Raw genomic sequence first — 20,722 nt, 5'->3', positions numbered from 1 at the left:
TCCAGACTATTATTTTGCTTTGTTTTCTATGCTCTATCTGGTGCATATCTACATTCCATTGATGTATATTCCTGTCTTGAGAGCTGTCTGGTACTGATGTCTCCCTCCCTCCCTGGGATGTGAAAACAAAACAGTAGTGTGCCCCTCTGTGGCATTTCTCAAAGTTTGCTAGCAATATTCCCTCTGCCTCTCAAGTTTCATGTGCCTAGTTCAATTTTACTATACTTGGAAACACACAGAGGATCAGGATGCACCTGCAAACTTACAGCACATGATACTTCCTTGAATTGAAGGTTTCAAGTTGGCACCATTCATGTGGAGTGTTTCATGTAACAATAGGCTGTTGTTCTTTCCAGCTCACTTTACACACAGCTAAAGATTCACCAACACACAAATAAACTGTACTCTCCAATAACTTCAAACTATCTGTGTAGGGTGAAGTGGGACAGGAATTGCTTGCATCTTCTAGAAATGAATAAAGAAACCCAAGTGAAAGATAGTAAGAAATGTATGAATAAATCTTTCCAGTAAACACAGTTCACAAGTTTATACTTGTTGAGAAGAATTTAACGACAAGTAACTAGACCATTACATGAATTTGTCATCATGAATGACCATTAAATGAATTTGTATCAAATGATACACAGTAATTATAGCTGATGTCAAAAAAAGCTAGAAATTACCAGAATCAGGCAACCACAGAGTTACAAAGTTAGGCAACCATGAAGAGTCTGTTTTGAAACCAAGGCAACCAGAATGAAAAGTCCTGTAGAACAAAACGTTGTAATTAGTCTCTTAATTGTTGTTAGTACCAACTTTAGGCATTGTTCTTCGAAGGTTTGGGTAGGAACGGTAATAGAATGCAAGACTGATCAGGGACAGATTGACAGATGACAGAAACCCAACATAAACTTTAGTCACCTTAAGCTGATCATAATACATTAGAAGGCTAACCCCCACACCTCTAGAAGTTAGGATACTCATCTCCACTCAAAGACCTCTATGCACCGAGTTTGCTCACTGAAATTAAAACCTATTAAATGAAGGCAAGGAAACTATATTCCAATTTGCTTTAAAGGAAGGATAATATTCACCAGTAAAACCACGGTAAATAAGGAATATGCTCATTATGACTGCATAAGTGAAGGATCATCTCAACAATCAGCATGCTAGCTTTGTGGTGATATTCTTTAGCACCCTCTTCTGCACTGAACTGGAATAAAACAAGTGTCTCGGTCTTTGCACACTGAGAAAGGAACCCAGCTTTGAGACTGCAGGTATCATGCTGATCCTTTGATTCAAAATTATTCTTTAAAACAAATTATACTCCAGGATTTTTAAACTGAACAGTACATATCTATCATAAAGAGATCTTGAACAGTAAAAAAATTCTGGGCAGTGGAAGATCAGCAATAACAAGTGCTCTTTCAACAGTTCCACTCACTTCCATGATGCTTTCAAGAAACAGGCCTTTTAAAAAAGACTCAAACTACCCAACAAGTCTATCTTAAAATCACATGTCTGCCAGTAATTAGGCATTTGCAATGTTACTTCTGATATGAGCTAATGTTTTAGAAGTAAAAATTGTAGCTGGAGTTTCAGGAAAAAAAATGTCCCTTTTCCAGTTACATATAAAATTTGACTAATTTTCAATTTGGTGACTTAACTACAACCACTATGTTATGCTGACAGCCACATAAAATGTAAGAGTAATTTGTATTGCAACCCATAGTAATAATAACAAGATTCTGAAAAGCTACCAAGGCAGCATTTGCATTTTCAGTGCCATAGCAAGTTGAATTCAGAATCATCTAAACTCAAAGCAACAGCTGATAAAAGAGAACATATGTGGAATGATAAAGCTACTTAGTTGAGTACATTAAAACAAAACCAAGGACAATGGTAGTCGTATAAGGTTCCAAAAATATACAGATGGGGGAGTTAAAAGAATTAAAATCACTGTACATAACTCTGAGGTTGTTAAAGTGACCAAAGATACTGAACAGTGCAAGACATGTTTCGTGATTACAAGCTCAAAACACAAGTGCAAAAAGAAATTAAAGCTTTGTCTTAAGCAATTCATCTTTTAGGGTAAGGAAAGCTTAGAATATCATTGTTTGTGATACAAGTTCCATCCCATTCCCAACACATACTCACAAAACAGTTTAGGTTTTTCCATAATAAAGCATTTAATTGAAACAATGTCCCCCTGATCTTGATTATTGTAAGGACAATTTGTTGGATACTTAGTAGATGTTGGCCTGTGAATAGAGGGATGCAAAGGCAGCTTCTCAATTCTTCAGATTTGGCTATGAATACCTGCAACTTGCAGGTAGTGGAAGTGGCAGACAGTCTAGCTTCAAACTCTTACTTCGTAAGACCACCTCATTGTAAGAAAGCAGTTGTGCTGAAAGCAGATGCTAAGTTATGGCTGAGGAACAAAGAAATTGCTCTCCCAGAAGTTAAGAACAATTTCAGGCAAGTGCTTTTAGCAGGTTGACTAAGCTGCGCATGCATCTATCCATGCAAACGTAGAATATGGCTCCCAACACCTAGAACCAGGGGGTGTGCATGTCAAGACTGGACAGAAGGCCCTTCCTTGTAAGTTTACAAAAATATATAGCCAATACCATAACTTCAGAAGTCAGTTTTACTCATTACAGAGATTCCCAAAAAGTATTAACCACTTTTCAGACATTCCAGACAAGGTCACTTGTAACAAAAAAAGGTCAAGTTCTCCAAAACAAGATTTTCCAAGTGGATCTTTCCTTCAAGTGAACAGGACATCTGTTTTTAGGTTTAACTTTTTTAGTCATTTAAGACTGGATTTATTTATGATTTTATGTGAACATATGCATAAACACAAATAAGTTTACTTCGAACACATCTGCACAGAAAGAGATTAACCTTTCAAAACATAACAGAGCAGGTCTGGTTAGTATGTAACTATTGCAACTCTTAAAGATTCTGTGCATTAGGCCCACCCATACAGAAAGCAGGGGAAAAAGTCTCAATGAAAGAAAATTACTGTTCAAGTCTAAGTGGTGTTTTGAAGTGCCAGCAGCCTAAGTGACACCATGAAGCTAGTCACAGTATCCAAACAAGCAGACCTGCTTGGGCTACTAAAGCAGTGTATCCTCCTGAAGGTGTCATTCATTGCCAAGTTATTTTCTGTTCCGAAGGCGTTTAGATTTCCTAGGACAGTCTGTGGATTCAACTGCCTTCCGTTTTCTAGGAGGTTGTTCGTTTGAGTTAGAACCTGAAGAATTTCCTACTGTACTCTCCATCACCTCTCGCAGCTTCCGTTCAAGCTCAGCCAATCGGGCATTCTGTTCACCTATGATTTGGGTTTGCTCAAGCAGTTTCTGATCTTGATCTTGGAGTTGTTTCTGTTGCTCTTGCACTTTGATGCGAATCTCTGAGATTTCTCGCTTTAGCGACGTCAAGCCTGTGCCATTCGCTTTTACTTGCTGCTGGAGTTTGGTGACTTCCTGTCTTGAAGGGCTCTGCTTGGAGAATAGCTGCATTGTTGTCAGTGCTGCAGAAGGCCCTGGAACTTCAGAGAAAATGGTGATTAATTCTCTGTGGCTTCAGTACAAAGTTTCTACCCTCATCTCAGTTTTCATACGTTGCTTACCCCTACTCCCTAAACATGAATCTTAACACTGGTTGCAAGTTACATGAACGTGTAAAGAGATTTAGTCATTGAAGCGTCTAATAAGAGCATAAGATATCTCAGAGCACAACTAGTATCACTTAAAACACTTAGATTTTCAGTAGCTTAAAAACCAACTCATCATTTATTTTCTGTATTTAAGCCCCCCCCCTCCTTTTGCTGTATCAAAAGTTAAGCAGCGGTATTTTGTCATCTAGACTTAGCATCACACATGTTAAACCAAAACCCCACAACATTTCTATAAATTACTTATTACAGAACAGTTAAATAAATACATTTCGATAGAGCAGTACAATTCTGCTGTCTTAGCTGCAGACAGCTGAAGCTCTAAAGTTTGGTGGTTTGGGGCTTAACAAGATATTTCAGTTTAACTTACTTTTTAGAAGAAGGGGATTTATTTTCCGTGCTTCTTTAGAATCACTCTTCCTAAGTACTAAAACCATACTGGAATTTGAGCTTGGGAATGTTGATTTTATTAAAGTTCCTGCAAATCAAGGAGACTAACAGCTACTGTATAATTTCTTTCACTTTTTTGATCATAAAAGATATCTATCACTTTCTATCATTTTACTCTTCTAGCAATGCTGTATAAGATGCAAACTCTAAGCACTACAAAGACAGAACAGTCTGGAACAGCCTAGAACAGTCATCTTCCTCCTCTTTTGTCGTTTAAGATGCCAGCATAGCTACAGTTATGTGACACTAAAGGGTTGCCTTTAGATAGGTTATGCTCCCTCAACATGAGATAGGTATTTTTATGCCACATCAAGCTTTGGACTTGAAATGATGATTAAGATTAACTTCAGTTTAGGAAAACACTTCTTAGGGAATTGAAGTATAAGTAACAGGATAATTAAGAGGTGTTATACACACATGGCTAAAAGGATGGACAGGACACAACACAAAGAAAGAAGTCCTACAGTTAGGCTTATCCTTTTTGCTTAAGATGTAGGTTGGGGTTTTGGGGTTTGGTTGTTTTTTTTTTTTCATTGTTTGTTGTTTTTTTTTTTAAGTTTTTGAGTTACCTTTTCAGGGAGTTAATGTCACAGTTCCAAAGAACTGAGAAGTTGTTCAGCCCAGGGAGGACACTACAGCTCTAATCCGCTGCTTTTGGCCATTATATGAGGCAACTACCTCAGACTTCATCAGGGAGTTAATTTCACAGTTCCAAAGAACTGAGAGGTTGTTCAGCCCAGGGAGGACACTACAGCTCTAATCCGCTGCTTTTGGCCATTATATGAGGCAACTACCTCAGACTTTTCAGGGAGTTAATTTCACAGTTCCAAAGAACTGAGAAGTTGTTCAGCCCAGGGAGGACACTACAGCTCTAATCCACTGCTTTTGGCCATTATATGAGGCAACTACCTCAGACTTCATCAGACTTCCCAGAACTTTTGTGAGCCAGAGTATACAAAAGACCAGTTTAATTACTTGTTCACCAACTCTCATTTTAATCACCTTTTTGCTACTACCCAAAAGTATTTTGCTTCTTCGCATAGACATCAGTGCTCCAGGAAAGTAAAAATAAGCATACACATTCTAGCTCTCTACACACTACAACAGCTTAGGCTAACTCATTTGCTGATTGTCCTAAAAATAAAAGGCATCGAAGTTGTCATCTCATGTGCCAAATTTCAACCAAATGCACTGATAAAGTCTCATTCATTGGTGGCACAAAAGCGTTTGTTCGATGAATACACACCATGCATAATTCTAACATACATTCAAGTGACTGTTCTTTTGGTAGTACAAAGGCTCCTTAAATTTCAAAGCAAGTGAATTTCAGTTAGCATTCTTAAGAAACAAGTATCATCAATATTTATGTAATAAAGCTCCCATTTAAGGGAGGGACCCTTAAAACAATAAAGTGCTGTCAAATTTTACAGATAAGAAAAACCTAAACAAAGCTTAACTATATGTTGGAATTAATACCTGGGGCAGTTCCTATCAGACGTCCCGATACATCTGACCCAGGCATCTTTCTTTTCAGTATTGGAACAATCTTCTCATCAAAATATTCCATAGCCATGGAGGAAATGTCCCTTAGTTCTTGAAGAACTTCATGAGCTCTCTGAGGAGCCCTTGTAGAGTTTACATACCTTAGCACACGATAAATTTCATCTATTACCTAAAACATTTAAGAAGAATTAGGGTTTTCTGATAAAGGCAAGATTATTTCAGATCATTCTAGAAGTGCTGGCATATTTTTACTACATACCTATTGCATGCCATGGTGTGCTTCAGCTCTAGATAGGATTTTTTAAATGAAGTGTTGTTTGTGATAGATCAGAGAAGCTGTTCACTTGTCTATCACAGCAACTCTCTTCAAACTCAGGAAACAATAACCATTGTGTGAAATTTTGTTTTGCTGAATACATACTTGACTCCTGAATTATATAATCTATATTTGGCAGAGCACAATAGTTTGGTTCTGGAGAACCCGAAGCAAGATACTGCAAGCCATGAAGCCGAGCAGTCACTCCCCCAGCCAGTTGTGAAACACATGAATGAAGTAACAACAATTACCATTATGTCAGTCTGAAGAGTTCTAAACATTTGAGTCCACATGCAAACATTCAAAATATTTCAAAGTCAGATTAAGCCCAAAATTATATTAATTTTATAATGACTTATAAATTCATAGAACATTGATTCACTACTGGCAGAGAACATAAGCTCCCTCTTAACAGGTTTCACAAGCCCTTTGATTAGGGGAGCTAGAGATGGAAAAGCATCCTGATAACCTAAGGCCTGTCTGAGGCAGGTCAAGACAGGGGTGCTGGTTTCTTAAAAGCAAAACTACTGACGCAAGTATTCTGCACAGGAATAACAGTTTAAGAGTCTCCTGAAGAACACAGACAATCATAACACAACACAATTGTGTCTTGTGTTTTAAAGGAGGCTTAGCTAAAAAGCTGCAGAAGTCAGACAAAACTAAAGTGTCTCATCATTCACCATGCTTACAGTAGACTTCTCTAATTTTACCCATACTATATCCACCAGCAACAACATCCTCAAAAACTTCTCCTGCCATCCTCAACAGAAAAGTCTTGGCAGCAGGACTCTGCTGTCCCCAGGACCTTAACACAGTATGCTGAATCCAAAACTAGAATTCACATAATCTAAGTTGTGCCGGGGTAGGTATAGGCTGGATGTTAGGAGGAAGTTCTTCATAGAGAGAGTGATTTCCCATTGGAATGGGCTGCCCAGGGAGGTGGTGGAGGCACCGTCCCTGGAGGTGTTCAAGAAAAGACTGGATGAGGCACTTAGTGCCTGCCATGGTCTAATTGACTGGATAGGACTGGGTGCTAGGTTGGCCTGGATGATCTTGGAGGTCTCTTCCAACCTGGTTGATTCTATGATTCTAACAAAAATTAACTTCCTGACAATTCTGTGGCAGCTTTACTCAGTTTAAGTATCCTGAGGGGAGCAGGGCAGGTTGAGGGGAGGGCAACCACAGACTGAACACTAAGCCTTGAATCTGCTTGACCAAAATAGGATTTTTAAGTGAATTGGTAGCTGTGCTGAAAGCAGTGCCACTACTGAGCTCATACACTAAGTCAGTAATTACAGAAACCTTCTTAGCTGTTCTATCAGAATACAAAGTTCTTATGATTCAGTGCTCACAAGAAAAACGGCTGGCAAGCTCACTTGCTCAACTACTGCAGGCCTAGATTTGAGTGTTGACCTTCTGTCTACTGTTCAGAAACAGTAAACCAACATTTCTTTAAGTATTCCATTTACTATGTCAGTAACAAGGACTGAAGTTCAACTATATTAAATTAAATGTTTTAAAATACATGGCTGTATAAAGTCAAATAAGCATTCACATTTAACTATGATTGCAAATTAATATCAGGTCAACAAGACTACAGAGAAATTAAGTTATCTCTTCAAGATAAAAATACTTTTTATGCTGACAGTATACCCTAATGATAGATTGGACTGGATGGATAGGTTGGACTGGATGGTTTTGGAGGTCTCTTCCAACCTGGTTGATTCTGTGATTTGATGATTCTAATGTAAAGATGCCTGCCATGCTTCACCTGCACCCAACAGCCAACTTTCCCATTCATCCCAGTGCAATTTAGTTACCTGCTCATGAAAAATGAATACCAACATATCCACACCTCACATGGAAAGATCAACAAATACAGCATTAGGGCTAATGTTCACAAATCTTGTTTTGACCCTGAGCTACACCAGTCTACCTCACAACATGATTTTCTTAATTCCCCTGTGAAATTCTGATTTCACAACTCATAAAGCAGTGTTGTATCTCCAACATACACCCTCCTTGTCCAGCTTATATTTCATGCTGTGATGGTTCTCTGAAACACCAGAATTGTTCAGTAGTATTAATACTGAACATGCTTTATCAACACTTATCTGTAATTTCACCTACTGTACAAAAATACCCCATCTACTGTAATACTGAACACTGTTTCCACATACTAAATATCTTAATTCAATTGATCTGAAGTACTAAGACCCTTAAAAAAGGTGCCTGAAATCTTCCTGATGCTCTAACTGCTTAATGTTACCCACAGTTTAAATTACTGCATTTTCTGATGACCTGGCCCCCAAGCTGTCTTGTAGAACAAGAACCCAACACTAAACCCTACATGTGTTTCTTGTAAAAAGCTGGATAAAATGTATATGCCAGAAGTCAACCATCTATCAAAATTAAGAATCTAAAAGAAAATGGAAATTTAGTTTAAAAGAATTGATTGAATCTGGTTCTTTCATTTCAGGCTGGCATACTCTGCTTTAGAGTGCTGTGTGTTTGCAAGTATCTGAGACAGTTTCAGAGTACATTCATAAATACACACATTAATTTATCCCAGTTTAAGTTCCACAGTCATATTTTTTAAACACTGATATACATTCACATACTATGATCTACATTTTACCTTTCCAGGTATGAAGCAACAGAGATTGGAATCCACATACTTCATGAAAGTCATATTTAACAGAGAGAGTCTTGTTTCTACCGCAGCAAGGATGTCTGCATGACGAGCTAATGAATGGTTTCTTCTCTCTGACTCCCGTCTACAAGACAGACCATGAAGTGACACCAATTTAAAGAGTCAACAAAAATGAAACCATAAAATCATTCAGGTTAGTTTCACCCTTTAAACTCTCTGAGGTTTGAAAATGTAACCATTAACACTTGTTCTGTCTTCATGGGAAAAACCCTAGTGCAGATTGAGAACCAGCTAGTAATAGCATACTGCACTTTTCTTAGACACCATTTGTTCCCTTAGTTACTACATCTTATGTGATATATAAACTCTGCAAGTAATTTAGGACTATTTTAAAAACAAGCTTTCAGTATTAGCAGACACTGAATCAGTGTGAATATTTTTATCCCTCCATATTCCTACAGTTAGTACTTCAATGGAAATGGCACCAACTTAAATGTTATCAGCACTTGCTCATTTAGGTTGAGATACAAAGTCTTTTGACAAAGGTTCTCTACAAAACTAAGCAGCATTTATTTTCTTCACTCTGACTGGGAAATTTGATAGGACACACCAGCAGCTGCACTTAGTGGAAAGACAAGGCATTGCTCTAGTGAGAAACAAGCTCCCAGTAATGGTCATGTCAATCCCCTCCCTTTCCCATTTAATCCTTAGCACTGCAAAAAAAAAAACCAAGAAGATTCTTTTAAAGCAGAATCATAGCTAAGTATATCAGGTTGACTCTGGCTGGATGCCAGGTGCCCACCAAAGCTGTCCTGTCTCTCCCTGTCCTCAACTGGATAGGAGAGAATATAACAAAAAGCTCGTGGGTTGAGATAAGGACAGGGAGAGATCACTCACTAGTTACCCTTATGGGCAAAACAGGCTCATCTTGGGGAAATGATTTTAATTTACCACCACTCAAATTGGAGAAGGGTAATTAAAAACAAACCCAAATTTCAAAACCCTTGTTGGGTTAAAAGTCCTGTCAGCAAAACTGCTCCAGCATGGGCTCCACCCTCCACAGGTCCATAGATCCTGCCAGGAGTTTGGTCCAGCACAAGCTTCCTATGTGGGTTACAATTTCCTTCAAGTACACCCACCTTGCTTCATCATGAGGTCCTCCACAGGCTGCAAGTGTATACCTGCTCCACCATTAACCTCCATGGCCTGCAGAGAAACAGTCTACCTCACCATGGTCTTCACTGAGTCACAGGGGAATCTCTGCTCTGGTGCCTGGAGCACCTCATCCTTCACTGACTTTGGTGTCTGCAGAGCTGCTTCTCTCTTGTTCTCAATCCTCTCCCTGTATGCATTTGCTCATGCACAGTAACTTCTTCCCCCTTCTTGAATATTTTATCAGAGACATTACCACAGTTGTTGATGGGCTTGGGCTTGGCCAGCATAAGGTCAGCCTTGGAGCTGGCTGGCACTGGCTCTATCAGATACAAGGGAAGCTTCTAGCAGCTTTGCACTACCAAAACCTTGCCATGCAGACCTAATATAGTAGATCATCAGCCAAGGCAGCTGGTCTTGAAAAGGAATGGCATTTATTAATTCCCAGGAGTCTTCGCTTGATTTGCCAGAGAGGCTGAGTAACACAGGACCCAGTCTGTTTAGAATACCACAGACATTTCTCCAGTAGTCCAGTTTGTGGTTCACACCAACTTATATTCATCCAAACCATTATTCTGCAATTAGATCTTAGGGTCAAGGTGCTTTTGCAAGCAAATTAAGTAAAACCAAATGTGACTCCAAAAGCCAGCAGAAAGTTCCTTTTCAATGTTCTGCTTGAGAGTCCAGGAGATTTAAGTTTAACTACAGTTTTAATTGGTACATACCTTGGAAGCTGAGCTTTAACTTGCTTTTGACACAGGTTGTGATATCTTTCCACTTTCAGAAACCCCTGATTTAGCATTCGTTGGCAAACCAAGTCCATTCGCTTACAAACCTGTATTTAAGTAAAAAAAACAACAACTTAGGGCTCAATTAAGGCCATAAGTCAGTCCTATTGTTGCCCATAATTGCTGGGGAGATTTTAATGGAAGTTGCAAATGCATATATCTGCATTTTAAACTTGGTCTCTGGAGTGATTCTGGTACAAGCTATCCCAGCGCTACAGGCTGGGGACTGAGTGGCTGGAAAGCAGCCAGGAGGAAAGGGACCTGGGGGTACTGATAGATAGTAAGCTGAAGATGAGGCAGCAGTGTGCCCAGGTGGCCAAGAGAGCCAATGGCATCCTGGCCTGCATCAGGTACAGTGTGGCCAGTAGGACAAGGGAGGTTATTCTGCCCCTGTGCTCAGCACTGCTCAGGCCACACCTTGAGTGCTGTGTCCAGTTCTGGGCCCCTCAATTGAAGAGAGATGTTGAGGTGCTGGAAGGTGTCCAGAGAAGGGCAACAAAGGTGGTGAGGGGCCTGGAACACAAAGCCTATGAGGAGAGGTTGAGGGAGCTGGGGGTGTGCAGCCTGGAGAAGAGGAGGCTCAGGGGTGATCTTATTACTGTCTACAACTACCTGAAGGGGCATTGTAGCCAGGTGGGGGGTGGCCTCTTCTCCCAGGCAAACAGCAATAGAACAAGGGGACACAGTCTCAAGTTGTGCCAGGGTAGGTATAGGCTGGATGTTAGGAAGAAGTTCTTCACAGAGAGAGTGATTGGCATTGGAATGGGCTGCCCAGGGAGGTGGTGGAGGCACTGTCCCTGGGGGTCTTCAAGAAAGGACTGGATGAGGCACTTGGTGCCATGGTCTAGTTGATTGGTTGGGGCTGGGTGCTAGGTTGGACTGGATGATCTTGGAGGTCTCTTCCAGCCTGGCTGATTCTATGATTCTATGATTCTATCATTTTGTAGTCTTATTTTAAAAAAAAGCTTTCTAAAGAAGTTTTCTTTCATCATTTAAGGCCTAGGTTTTTGAAGACAGCCAGAATTAAGTTTCAAAGCTTATGCAATACAATGCATTTGAAATAACATTCTTTTTGTATAAAAAAAGACTTCTCTGTTTAGCAGATTCTTTTTACTTGCTCTGTTCAATACCTGTAGCTTCATTTTTCCTCCCCTCATAGTTTTAGGAAGAAAGGACATTAATAGATGCAGAAGATACCATCAACTGATAAACTTTTAAATCTTCACAAAGTAACTAGCTACAAGATAAAGCCACCTTATACCAAAGTGTAAAGCAATTACGACTCAATTCTAGATATGTAAGACCTTAGTGAACCAACTGTCCTTTGGAATTATTTTGGCTTTTTGGTTGGTTACTTTTAGTTCTGGTTATTTGGTTGGGTTTGGGTTGTTGTTGGGGGAGTGTTGTTTTTAACCCAAGGACACAATTCCCATGGTGATCCCACTTTTCAATACATTAACTTGGCTTTTCCCCTCCCCTCCCTTAAATGAACACTTCTTTCCTCCATACTCTATAGGTTGGACTGGATGATCTTGAAGGTCTCTTCCAACCTGGTTGATTCTATGATTCTATAATTGTAAAGTCTAAATTTATACCTTGGGGAAGAAGATTCTCACTGCTCCTAGAAAAGGCTGCAATTGTTTTGTTTATATGTATAGATGGTATTTAAAGAAGTTCTACTTTCTGCAAGTTTTCCTCTGATCAATGCTAGCTTAAGAGTAAAACCTGACTATTTTCATACAGATCTCTGTTAACAGACCATTAAGCAAATGATCCCCATCTGCCTGTATTCCTTGGTGTTGGATCCTATTTGTTAACAGAAGAATCATAAGAGCTAACTACAGTTTCCCTCTCCAAAATTCACTGAATCTGCAAAATCATCTCCACTGTATAAAAAACCCAAAATGTTTGCCCTTCAGCCACAGGAAGGAGGAAACTCATGTTTTTTCAACCTTAGGGATGGCAAGATCAGGTTCCAGTTTTGAGCACAATACTTTACAGCTTACTTATAGATCTAACGCTACCAACCCCCTGGACAAGGGCTCTGTGTTAGCTGTGCAGTTACTCAGCACGAGAGAAAACCAATCCTAGACACCCTACACTTACAGAGGAAGCACAGAAGAGTAGGTTTAGCTAGGTGTACACTGACACCTGGTGGCATCAAGAGCCATCCTGAAGCATGCTAAAACCCTCCCACATCCAAGATAGTAAATTGCAATGGGTAACACAAACTGTGCTCGATTTTTAAACACTGTTTTTTAATAACCTTACTAATTCTCTTGCACAATGCATATCAATGAAGTTAGTTATTTGCTCCACTTTCTGCAATTTACCCATGTTTGTGCTAATAATTAGCCTAAAACCAGAACACTAAATAGATTTTAACAGTACCACATGAAACCCAAAAGGTTTGCCTGCAACTTATTTTTTCCAATCTCCTCTTAATTCTTAGCTGGTCCCTGACGTCACCATTTAAATCATATGGCACTTCTGTTTCTAAGAACAAAATACTTTAGACTGTGCAGTCAGCAGTAACATGCAAAACAGGATTATTACACTTTAAGTGCTGCTATCAGTCCAAGACAATTTGATACCAGCTATGCAATGGACCATAAGAAAGTTAAAAAGTTAAATTTGCTCATATTTATTATTTGCAGATTTTTATGGGTTATTTTCTTATTCTAGCAATAAAAGCTAAAAGAGGTAGAATTTTCTCAAATGCTGAGTCTAACCAGGCACTGGAAAGCAGCCAGGAGGAAAGGGACCTGGGGGTACTGGTAGTGAGTAGGCTGAAGATGAGCCAGCAGTGTGCCCGGGTGGCCAAGAGAGCCAATGGCATCCTGGCCTGCATCAGGAGCAGTGTGGCCAGTAGGACAAGGGAGGTTATTCTGCCCCTGTACTCAGCACTGGTCAGGCCACACCTTGAGTGCTGTGTCCAGTTCTGGGCCCCTCAATTCAAGGGAGATGTTGAGGTGCTGGAACGTGTCCAGAGACACAAAGCTGGTGAGGGGCCTGGAACACAAAGCCTATGAGGAGAGGCTGAGGGAGCTGGGGGTGTGCAGCCTGGAGAAGAGGAGGCTCAGGGGTGACCTCATTGCTGTCTACAACTACCTGAAGGGAGGCTGTAGCCAGGTGGGGTTGGGCTCTTCTTCCAGGCAACCAGCAATAGAAGAAGAGGACACAGTCTCAAGTTGTGCTGGGGTAGGTATAGGCTGGATGTTAGGAGGAAGTTGTTGGCAGAGAGAGTGATTGGCATTGGAATGGGCTGCCCAGGGAGGTGGTGGAGGCACCGTCCCTTGAGGTCTTCAAGACTGGCTGAGGCATTTAGTGCCATGGTCTGGTTGACTGGCTAGGGCTGGGTGCTAGGTTGGACTGGATGATCTTGGAGGTCTCTTCCAACCTGGCTGATTCTATGATACACTGTGTTCAAATTTCAGTGTTAGAGATTTATTCCAAGTGCACATGAAAAGCAGGATGAGGTGGTTGCTTCTTAGCATGCTGACTTACATGCAATAACAGCTTCTATAACAGAACTCATTTTCTGCTTCATTTGTAAACAAACTAAACTGACACAATCTGCTAGAAGACTACTACCAGCTTCCCTTTCCTCATGAGTCTTATTTTTGCCAAGCTTCACTAACAGATAACCAATATCAAAACAGAGATAAAAATATCCTGAAGTATTTAGATTTAATATATGTTCCTTTCCTTAAGAGGCTACATTGACACCACATTTCATAATGCCTTTCTAGGGTAAAAGTATAAATGACAAAATGTTGATGACTTCAGCAAGAACCTTTAAACCAGAAATGTCTGTAAATAGATTTACTGAAACTGTGGGAAGACTAAAACAGTGTTGTGCAAAGGCTATCAGTCCTTGTTTGTGTCATGCAGAATGGAAGTACAAGTTTGCACTTCTGATGTGCCAAAATCCAAGATAACCTTCTTCTCAAAGTGCTTATAAAGGAATCACACTTACTGTAGTAATAGCCTGAATGGAAGTGTATTTCCAAGTTCAGTCATGAGAGTGAAAAGAAATTGGAACGTAAGAATTTCATATTATCCTACTCACAAATTCCAGAAATTCTGCAAGTCATAAAAAAAGAGGAAAAAAACCCAAACAAAACAAGACCCCACCACAGTAAAAGAGGCCTTCAAAAGCTGGAGGATAGCTGGATTCCATATCAGCATCCAAACTAGGCTACAGCTTGTCCAAGAACGTTACAGCTTCAGAAAGAGAAACATAGAAAATCCCAAAGATCCTTATCAGACAAAGTAGCTGAAGTAAATACCCAAAAGGGCTGAAAGCAAAGTGTTGAATGTGAAATACTGCTGCTTTTCCTCTCATTTACTTTACCTGAACAAAAGCTTGAAAACTCAGGATTTGTGCTGAGGCATCATTCCAGACAATTCTGAACACCTAATATTGTTTAGTCTCCACTACCTTAGGTCTACTTCACTGCTTAATCAGCAGGAGCCTCATTTATGTTTTTGCATATGGTAACACTGAGAACAGCAGAAAGCATTAACACAGGAAAGCCAAGTGTTGCTTTGCAGAATGAGGGGCCTACAGTCTTGCCTTGCCTGATGGCAGTCAGCATAAGCAGGAAACATGCTTTATTTGCCCTTTGGTGACAAAAACACTTATGGATCTTCAGCCTTAGATTATGCTCCTCATTATGCTCCATATAAACAACAGAGGTTCATACCTCTATTTTTATCTGAAGACTTGGGATGGCATTCAATAGCTCCAAGTGCAGGGTGCTGCACTTTGGCCACAACAACCCCATGCAGAGATACAGGCTGGGGTCGGAGTGGCTGGAGAGCAGCCAGACAGAGAGGGATCTGGGGGTGCTGATTGATACCTGCCTGAACATGAGCCAGCAGTGTGCCCAGGTGGCCAAGAGAGCCAGTGGCATCCTGGCCTGCATCAGGAATGGTGTGGCCAGCAGGAGCAGGGAGGTCATTCTGCCCCTGTACTCTGCACCGCTTAGACCACACCTTGAGTACTGTGTTCAGTTCTGGGCCCCCAGTTTAGGAGGGACATTGAGATGCTTGAGCGTGTCCAGAGAAGGGCAACAAGGCTGGGGAGAGGCCTTGAGCACAGCCCTACGAGGAGAGGCTGAGGGAGCTGGGATTGGTTAGCCTGGAGAAGAGGAGGCTCAGGGGAGACCTTATTGCTGTCTACAACTACCTGAGGGGTGGTTGTGGCCAGGAGGAGGTTGCTCTCTTCTCTCAGGTGCCCAGCACCAGAACAAGAGGACACAGCCTCAAGCTGCGCCAGGGGAAATTTAGGCTTGAGGTGAGGAGAAAGTTCTTCCCTGAGAGAGTCATTGGACACTGGAATGGGCTGCCCGGGGAGGTGGTGGAGTCGCCATCCCTGGGGCTGTTCAAGGCAAGGTTGGACGTGGCACTTGGTGCCATGGTCTGGCCTTGAGCTCTGTGGTAAAGGGTTGGACTTGATGATCTGTGAGGTCTCTTCCAACCCTGATGATACTGTGATACTGTGACTTATTGATGCTCTGTGTCCTCCCACCTAACCAACTACTTTGTCTTCTTGTATGTCTCTACATCCAACATCAGTTCATCTCAAAGTTTTGTTGTGGGTTGTTTGGGTTTGGGGGTTAATTTGTTTTCTGGTTTGTTTTGGGGTTTGTGTTTTGTCTCTCTTTGTTGTCAGGGTTTTTTTTGTTTGCTTTGTCTTTGTTTATCAGTGATCCTAGGAGATTCAGAGAAAAGGACATCCATTGCCTTCAATGCTGGGATCCAGAGAATGCACCAAAATGTTAGTATAGGAAAAGTCACATTGTGTCTATACCCATACAACCAAACATAAGGTTGATCAATGTTCTGCATCTTCCTACCTCACTCATGATGCTTCATCCCACAAACTGACACACTCCAAGGGGCTTTTGGGCACGTTTTTCAATATGCATGAGACCTAAGCAATTTAATCTCTGTTATTCATCTAGTGTGGTCTAACAATGTATCTTTTGCAGAGTAGTACTCATTCTAAGACACACCCATGCACCTCTGATAAGCAGCTCAAGTCAGTCCTCAGAGAGAAGACAAATTTGCTGTTTGTGCAAACCAGATCTTAGAGCAGGAATACATATGCATCTCCCAAGTCCACCTGTAGCCTTTAAAAACCTGAAAGTGATGACATTTCATTATGAATTTATGCACAGGCATTGCTATTTTTAAAGCCTACTTTAATGCTATTTTTAAAGGCTACTTTAATGCTGTCAACAGCATCCAGCCTCTTCCTCTCTGTGGATGTCCATAAAGAACATCTTTAGTTCTTGAATGGCCACCCAAAAGACCTAGCTGATCAAGCTTACATAGCTATGAGCTACACTTCTGATTAGGTCAACCTAGAAGGGTTTTAATTCTTTACATTACTGCTGGTTAACAAAGAAAAGTGTACTTCCTTCTCAGCAGAATATTCATAATGCCTTCTGATGTACCTAAGGGTGCAGTAAGGAATTTGATGGATATTAAGCTTCTTGGCTGCCACGGCCTCAAAAAAAATTTTGAAAGACCAACTGAGTAGGTTCCTTCACTTTATAGCATTGTTCCATGTGTGGTAAAGTTGGTATTTATCCAGCCTGCTTTTGCATCTTTCTGAAACTTCTGAAGGGCCCAGTCCTGTTCAATATCTTTATTGATGATCTGGACGAGGGGATTGAGTCCAGCAGCAGTAAGTTTGCAGATGACACCAAGCTAGGAGCAGGTGTGGAGCTGTTGAAAGGTAGAGCCCTGAAGGGGGACCTGGCCAGGCTGGATGGGTGGGCAGAGGCCAATGGGATGACATTTAACAAGGCCAAGTGCAGGGTTCTGCACTTTGGCCACAACAACCCCAAGCAGCACTACAGGCTGGGGACTGAGTGGCTGGAAAGCAGCCAGGAGGAAAGGGACCTGATAGATAGTAGGCTGAAGATGAGGCAGCAGTGTGCCCAGGTGGCCAAGAGAGCCAATGGCATCCTGGCCTGCATCAGGAACAGTGTGGCCAGTAGGACAAGGGAGGTTATTCTGCCCTTGTACTCAGCACTGCTCAGGCCACACCTTGAGTGCTGTGTCCAGTACTGGGCTCCTCAATTCAAGAGAGATGTTGAGGTGCTGGAAGGTGTCCAGAGAAGGGCAACAAAGCTGGTGAGGGGCCTGGAACACAAACCCTATGAAGAGAGGCTGAGGGAGCTGGGGGTGTGCAATCTGGAGAAGTGGAGGGTCAGGGGGGACCACATTGCTGTCTACAACTACTTGAAGGGAGGCTGTAGCCAGGTGGGGTTGGGCTCTTCTCCCAGGCAAGCAGCAATAGAACAAGGGGACACAGTCTCAAGTTGTGCCGGGGGAAGTATAGACTGGATGTTAGGAGGAAGTTGTTGGCAGAGAGAGTGATTGGCATTGGAATGGGCTGCCCAGGGAGGTGGTGGAGTCACCACCCCTGGAGGTGTTGAAGCAAAGCCTGGCTGAGGCACTTAGTGCCATGGTCTGGTTGACTGGCTAGGGCTGGGTGCTAGATTGGACTGGATGATCTTGGAGGTCTCTTCCAACCTGGTTGATTCTATGATTCTTCTACAAACAAAAAGTGAACTTGTAAGTGCTCCATAAGGGAGCACAAAAGTATTACACTTTACTTAAGTAGCACTGACCACAGGGATCACCACCATCTTTTTTCTATTGCCAACTTCAGTGCTGACCATTAACAGAATCCTACAGAAAGATAAAAATCCCCTTCTAGTGACTGGTGATAGCTCCCACAGGCACTGCCACTTAAAAAGTGCAAGAGGAAGGTGCTGGCAAAGGGCTATGCCTAGTGTTGCAATACAGAGCACACAAGACTAGTCACACCCAGACAGTGTAGGTACTTCCCTTCATTCAAACTCTAAGCACTCAGATGCAGAGGCTGCAACCCTAAAAGGCAGTGCCACCATCTTTTTCTCAGATCCACTGCTCAGAGAAGAGGCAAAAGTCTTTAATGCACTCATACTGTGCTAGAAATATTTAGGTACTGTTGTACTCAGTGCAGTGCAAGAACAGGTTTTCTGCTTGGACAGCTTGCAGTTTAAAGTTACAGTCAGCATGCAACACTTCAGCTTGCTGATTCAGTACACGTCCAGTCTCATTTTCTGAAGAAAGGTGCTTGTAATATTATCCAGTTTAGGCTAAGAGAGCTCTTAAAATAGAAACAGTACACACGAATTTACTGGTGCTTACGTAAGCTATGCATTAATTCCCTCACCATGATTCAATTTACAACCTCAAGAAAAATTCAATAAGGTAGCAGCTTCTCATATTATCACAGAATCAACCAGGTTGGAAAACACCTTCAAGATCATCAAATCCAACCTATTACCCAACACCATCTAATCAACTAAACCATGGCACCAACTGCCACACCCAGTCTCTTTTTAAAAGACCTCTAGGGACTGGGACTCCACCACCTCCCTAGGCAGCCCAATCACACTTTCTGTGAAGAACTTCTTCCTAACATCCAGCCTAAACCCCCCCCAGGTGCAGCTTGAGACTGTGTCTTCTCATTCTGTTCCTGGTTGCCTGGCTGAAGAGACCACCTCCCACCTGGCTACAACCTCCTTTTAGGTAGTTGTGGAGAGTGATAAGGTCCTCCCCGAGCTTCCTTTTCTCCAGGCTAAACAACCTCAGCTCCCTTAGCCACTGTACAGTGGACAATTACTTAGGAAAGAATGTCATTAGGTAGAAGAGCCAGCACCATCTTAACTGATTAACCTGCAAACATGGTTAAAACAATTTTCCTCTAAAGCAAGGTCTGGTACTTCCAGAGAAGCCTTAGATTCTGCATTCCAGGAAAATAATGCCATAGTTTAAACAGCAGGCTTCTTCTGGAAGCACTTACAGATTGACAGCCATCGATCTCCACACTGACAGGTGTGCTTTTGATTTGTGTTTTGGTTTGCAGCATAAAGTTCAGAGGAAGAGGCAATATCTTTAATAGATCTACTGCTGTGACTGGAGAAAGAAAGCAGCTTCTCAGGTAGGCAAAGGCTTTTCTTAAGTCGTCTCCTCTTTTTTTGCCCCACGTTTGTTTCTAGGTAGGGCAGAGTCCTTGGAGCAGCAGGCTCATCACCCCCTACACTTGTAGGCTTAAGCTCTAGAATGACACAATAGACTCGTACCCCCAGGAACAGCAGTCACCAGGAGAAAGGAGCTTTTGGCAGCCCGCTCATTTCTCAGGGGATGAACGGAACGAGGAGACGATAAGACCTTTAGGAATGTGTGTACAGAGGCACACACCTACACCCCGCAATCGACGCTCGGGGGCGGCTGGGGAAAGGGAAAAGCCCCATCCCACCCGCCCCTTCCCCGGCGAGTGCAGCAGCCCGGCGGGGGGCGGCCGGGACCGGGGCCGCTGCCGACACCTCCCCACCTCCCCGCAGCGCCGCTCTCGCCCCGGGCCGCCGGAGCCCGACCGACCAGGCAGGCTTTCCCCGGCGGGCTCGGGTCCCGACCGCAGCAGGGCTCCTTGCTCGCCGCCCCATCGCCTCCCCTCCCCGGCCCCTACCAGGCGGAGCTGGCTCGTCTCATCGTAGGACAGGAAGCTAAGGATGCTCTCGATCGCCACGATGGGCAGCCCCATGAGCGTGTTGCTCTGAGGCGGCGGCTCCAAAGGCGCCAGAGCCTCGGGAGGCTCCGAAACCGGGGGCGGGGAGAGCCGAGCCGAACCCAGGGCGCCGCCTTCCCCGTCCGACAGGAGCCGCTCCTCCGGCGCCGCCATCTTGAAAGCCCTCCTTCCTCCACGGAGGGAGGGGCGAGAGCCTCCCTGTGACGCTACTTCCGCCGCCGCTTCCCAGCGGGAGGGTGGGCGCTGCGCCCCGCCCCACCCCCGGCCCGGCGCTCGCCGGCGGCACTGCGGCTGGGGCCGAGCGGGACCGGGGCCTCCTCCGCCCGCGGCGCCCCGCACTGCCCCCTGCGGGGCCTCCTCACACCGCGCCGGGAGAGCTTTCTGCGGCTGGGGGAGGGCGGGCCCGGAGGACTGCACTTTGGCCACAACAACCCCAAGCAGCGCTACAGGCTGGGGACAGAGTGGCTGAGAGCAGCCAGGCAGAGAGGGACCTGGGGGTACTGGTAGAGAGGAGCTGAAGCTGAGCCAGCAGTGTGCCCAGGTGGCCAAGAGTGCCAATGGCATCCTGGCCTGCATC

The 20,722-nt window shown here is 43.1% G+C and overlaps 1 protein-coding gene across 2 annotated transcripts; it reads right to left on the bottom strand.

Annotated features, from left to right (window-relative positions):
* Positions 1-490: 490 nt before the first annotated feature.
* Positions 491-20,336, bottom strand: FBXO28 (F-box protein 28). Of its 2 annotated transcripts, XM_064164575.1 has the most exons (6): positions 20,086-20,336; positions 10,482-10,591; positions 8,590-8,728; positions 5,609-5,804; positions 4,053-4,160; positions 491-3,556 (listed from the first exon to the last, which is right to left on the bottom strand). In XM_064164575.1, exons 1-6 carry the CDS (start codon positions 20,296-20,298, stop codon positions 3,165-3,167), a joined length of 1,158 nt encoding a protein of 385 aa, XP_064020645.1. In that variant the 5' UTR covers positions 20,299-20,336; the 3' UTR covers positions 491-3,164. The 2 variants fall into 2 exon arrangements, with proteins under 2 accessions (XP_064020645.1, XP_064020646.1); XM_064164576.1 differs by lacking the exon at positions 4,053-4,160 and having other exon boundaries at positions 20,086-20,335.
* Between the last annotated feature and the right edge of the window lie 386 nt (positions 20,337-20,722).

This window comes from Pogoniulus pusillus, chromosome 25, assembly GCF_015220805.1.
Source record: "Pogoniulus pusillus isolate bPogPus1 chromosome 25, bPogPus1.pri, whole genome shotgun sequence".
Classification (NCBI taxonomy): Eukaryota; Metazoa; Chordata; class Aves; order Piciformes; family Lybiidae; genus Pogoniulus; species Pogoniulus pusillus.
This window is presented reverse-complemented; position numbering and strand designations above follow the sequence as displayed.

What these genes read in the sequence shown, in the direction of transcription:
- FBXO28 (XM_064164575.1), bottom strand. Translation starts at nt 20,298, where the DNA reads ATGGCGGCGCCGGAGGAGCGGCTCCTGTCGGACGGGGAAGGCGGCGCC. An exon ending in GTTAAAGCTCAGCTTCCAAG is followed by an intron (nt 8,729 to 10,481) that starts GTATGTACCAAT and finishes TCTGTCTTGTAG; the next exon opens with ACGGGAGTCAGAGAGAAGAA. An exon ending in GTTGCTTCATACCTGGAAAG is followed by an intron (nt 5,805 to 8,589) that starts GTAAAATGTAGA and finishes TAAATGTTTTAG; the next exon opens with GTAATAGATGAAATTTATCG.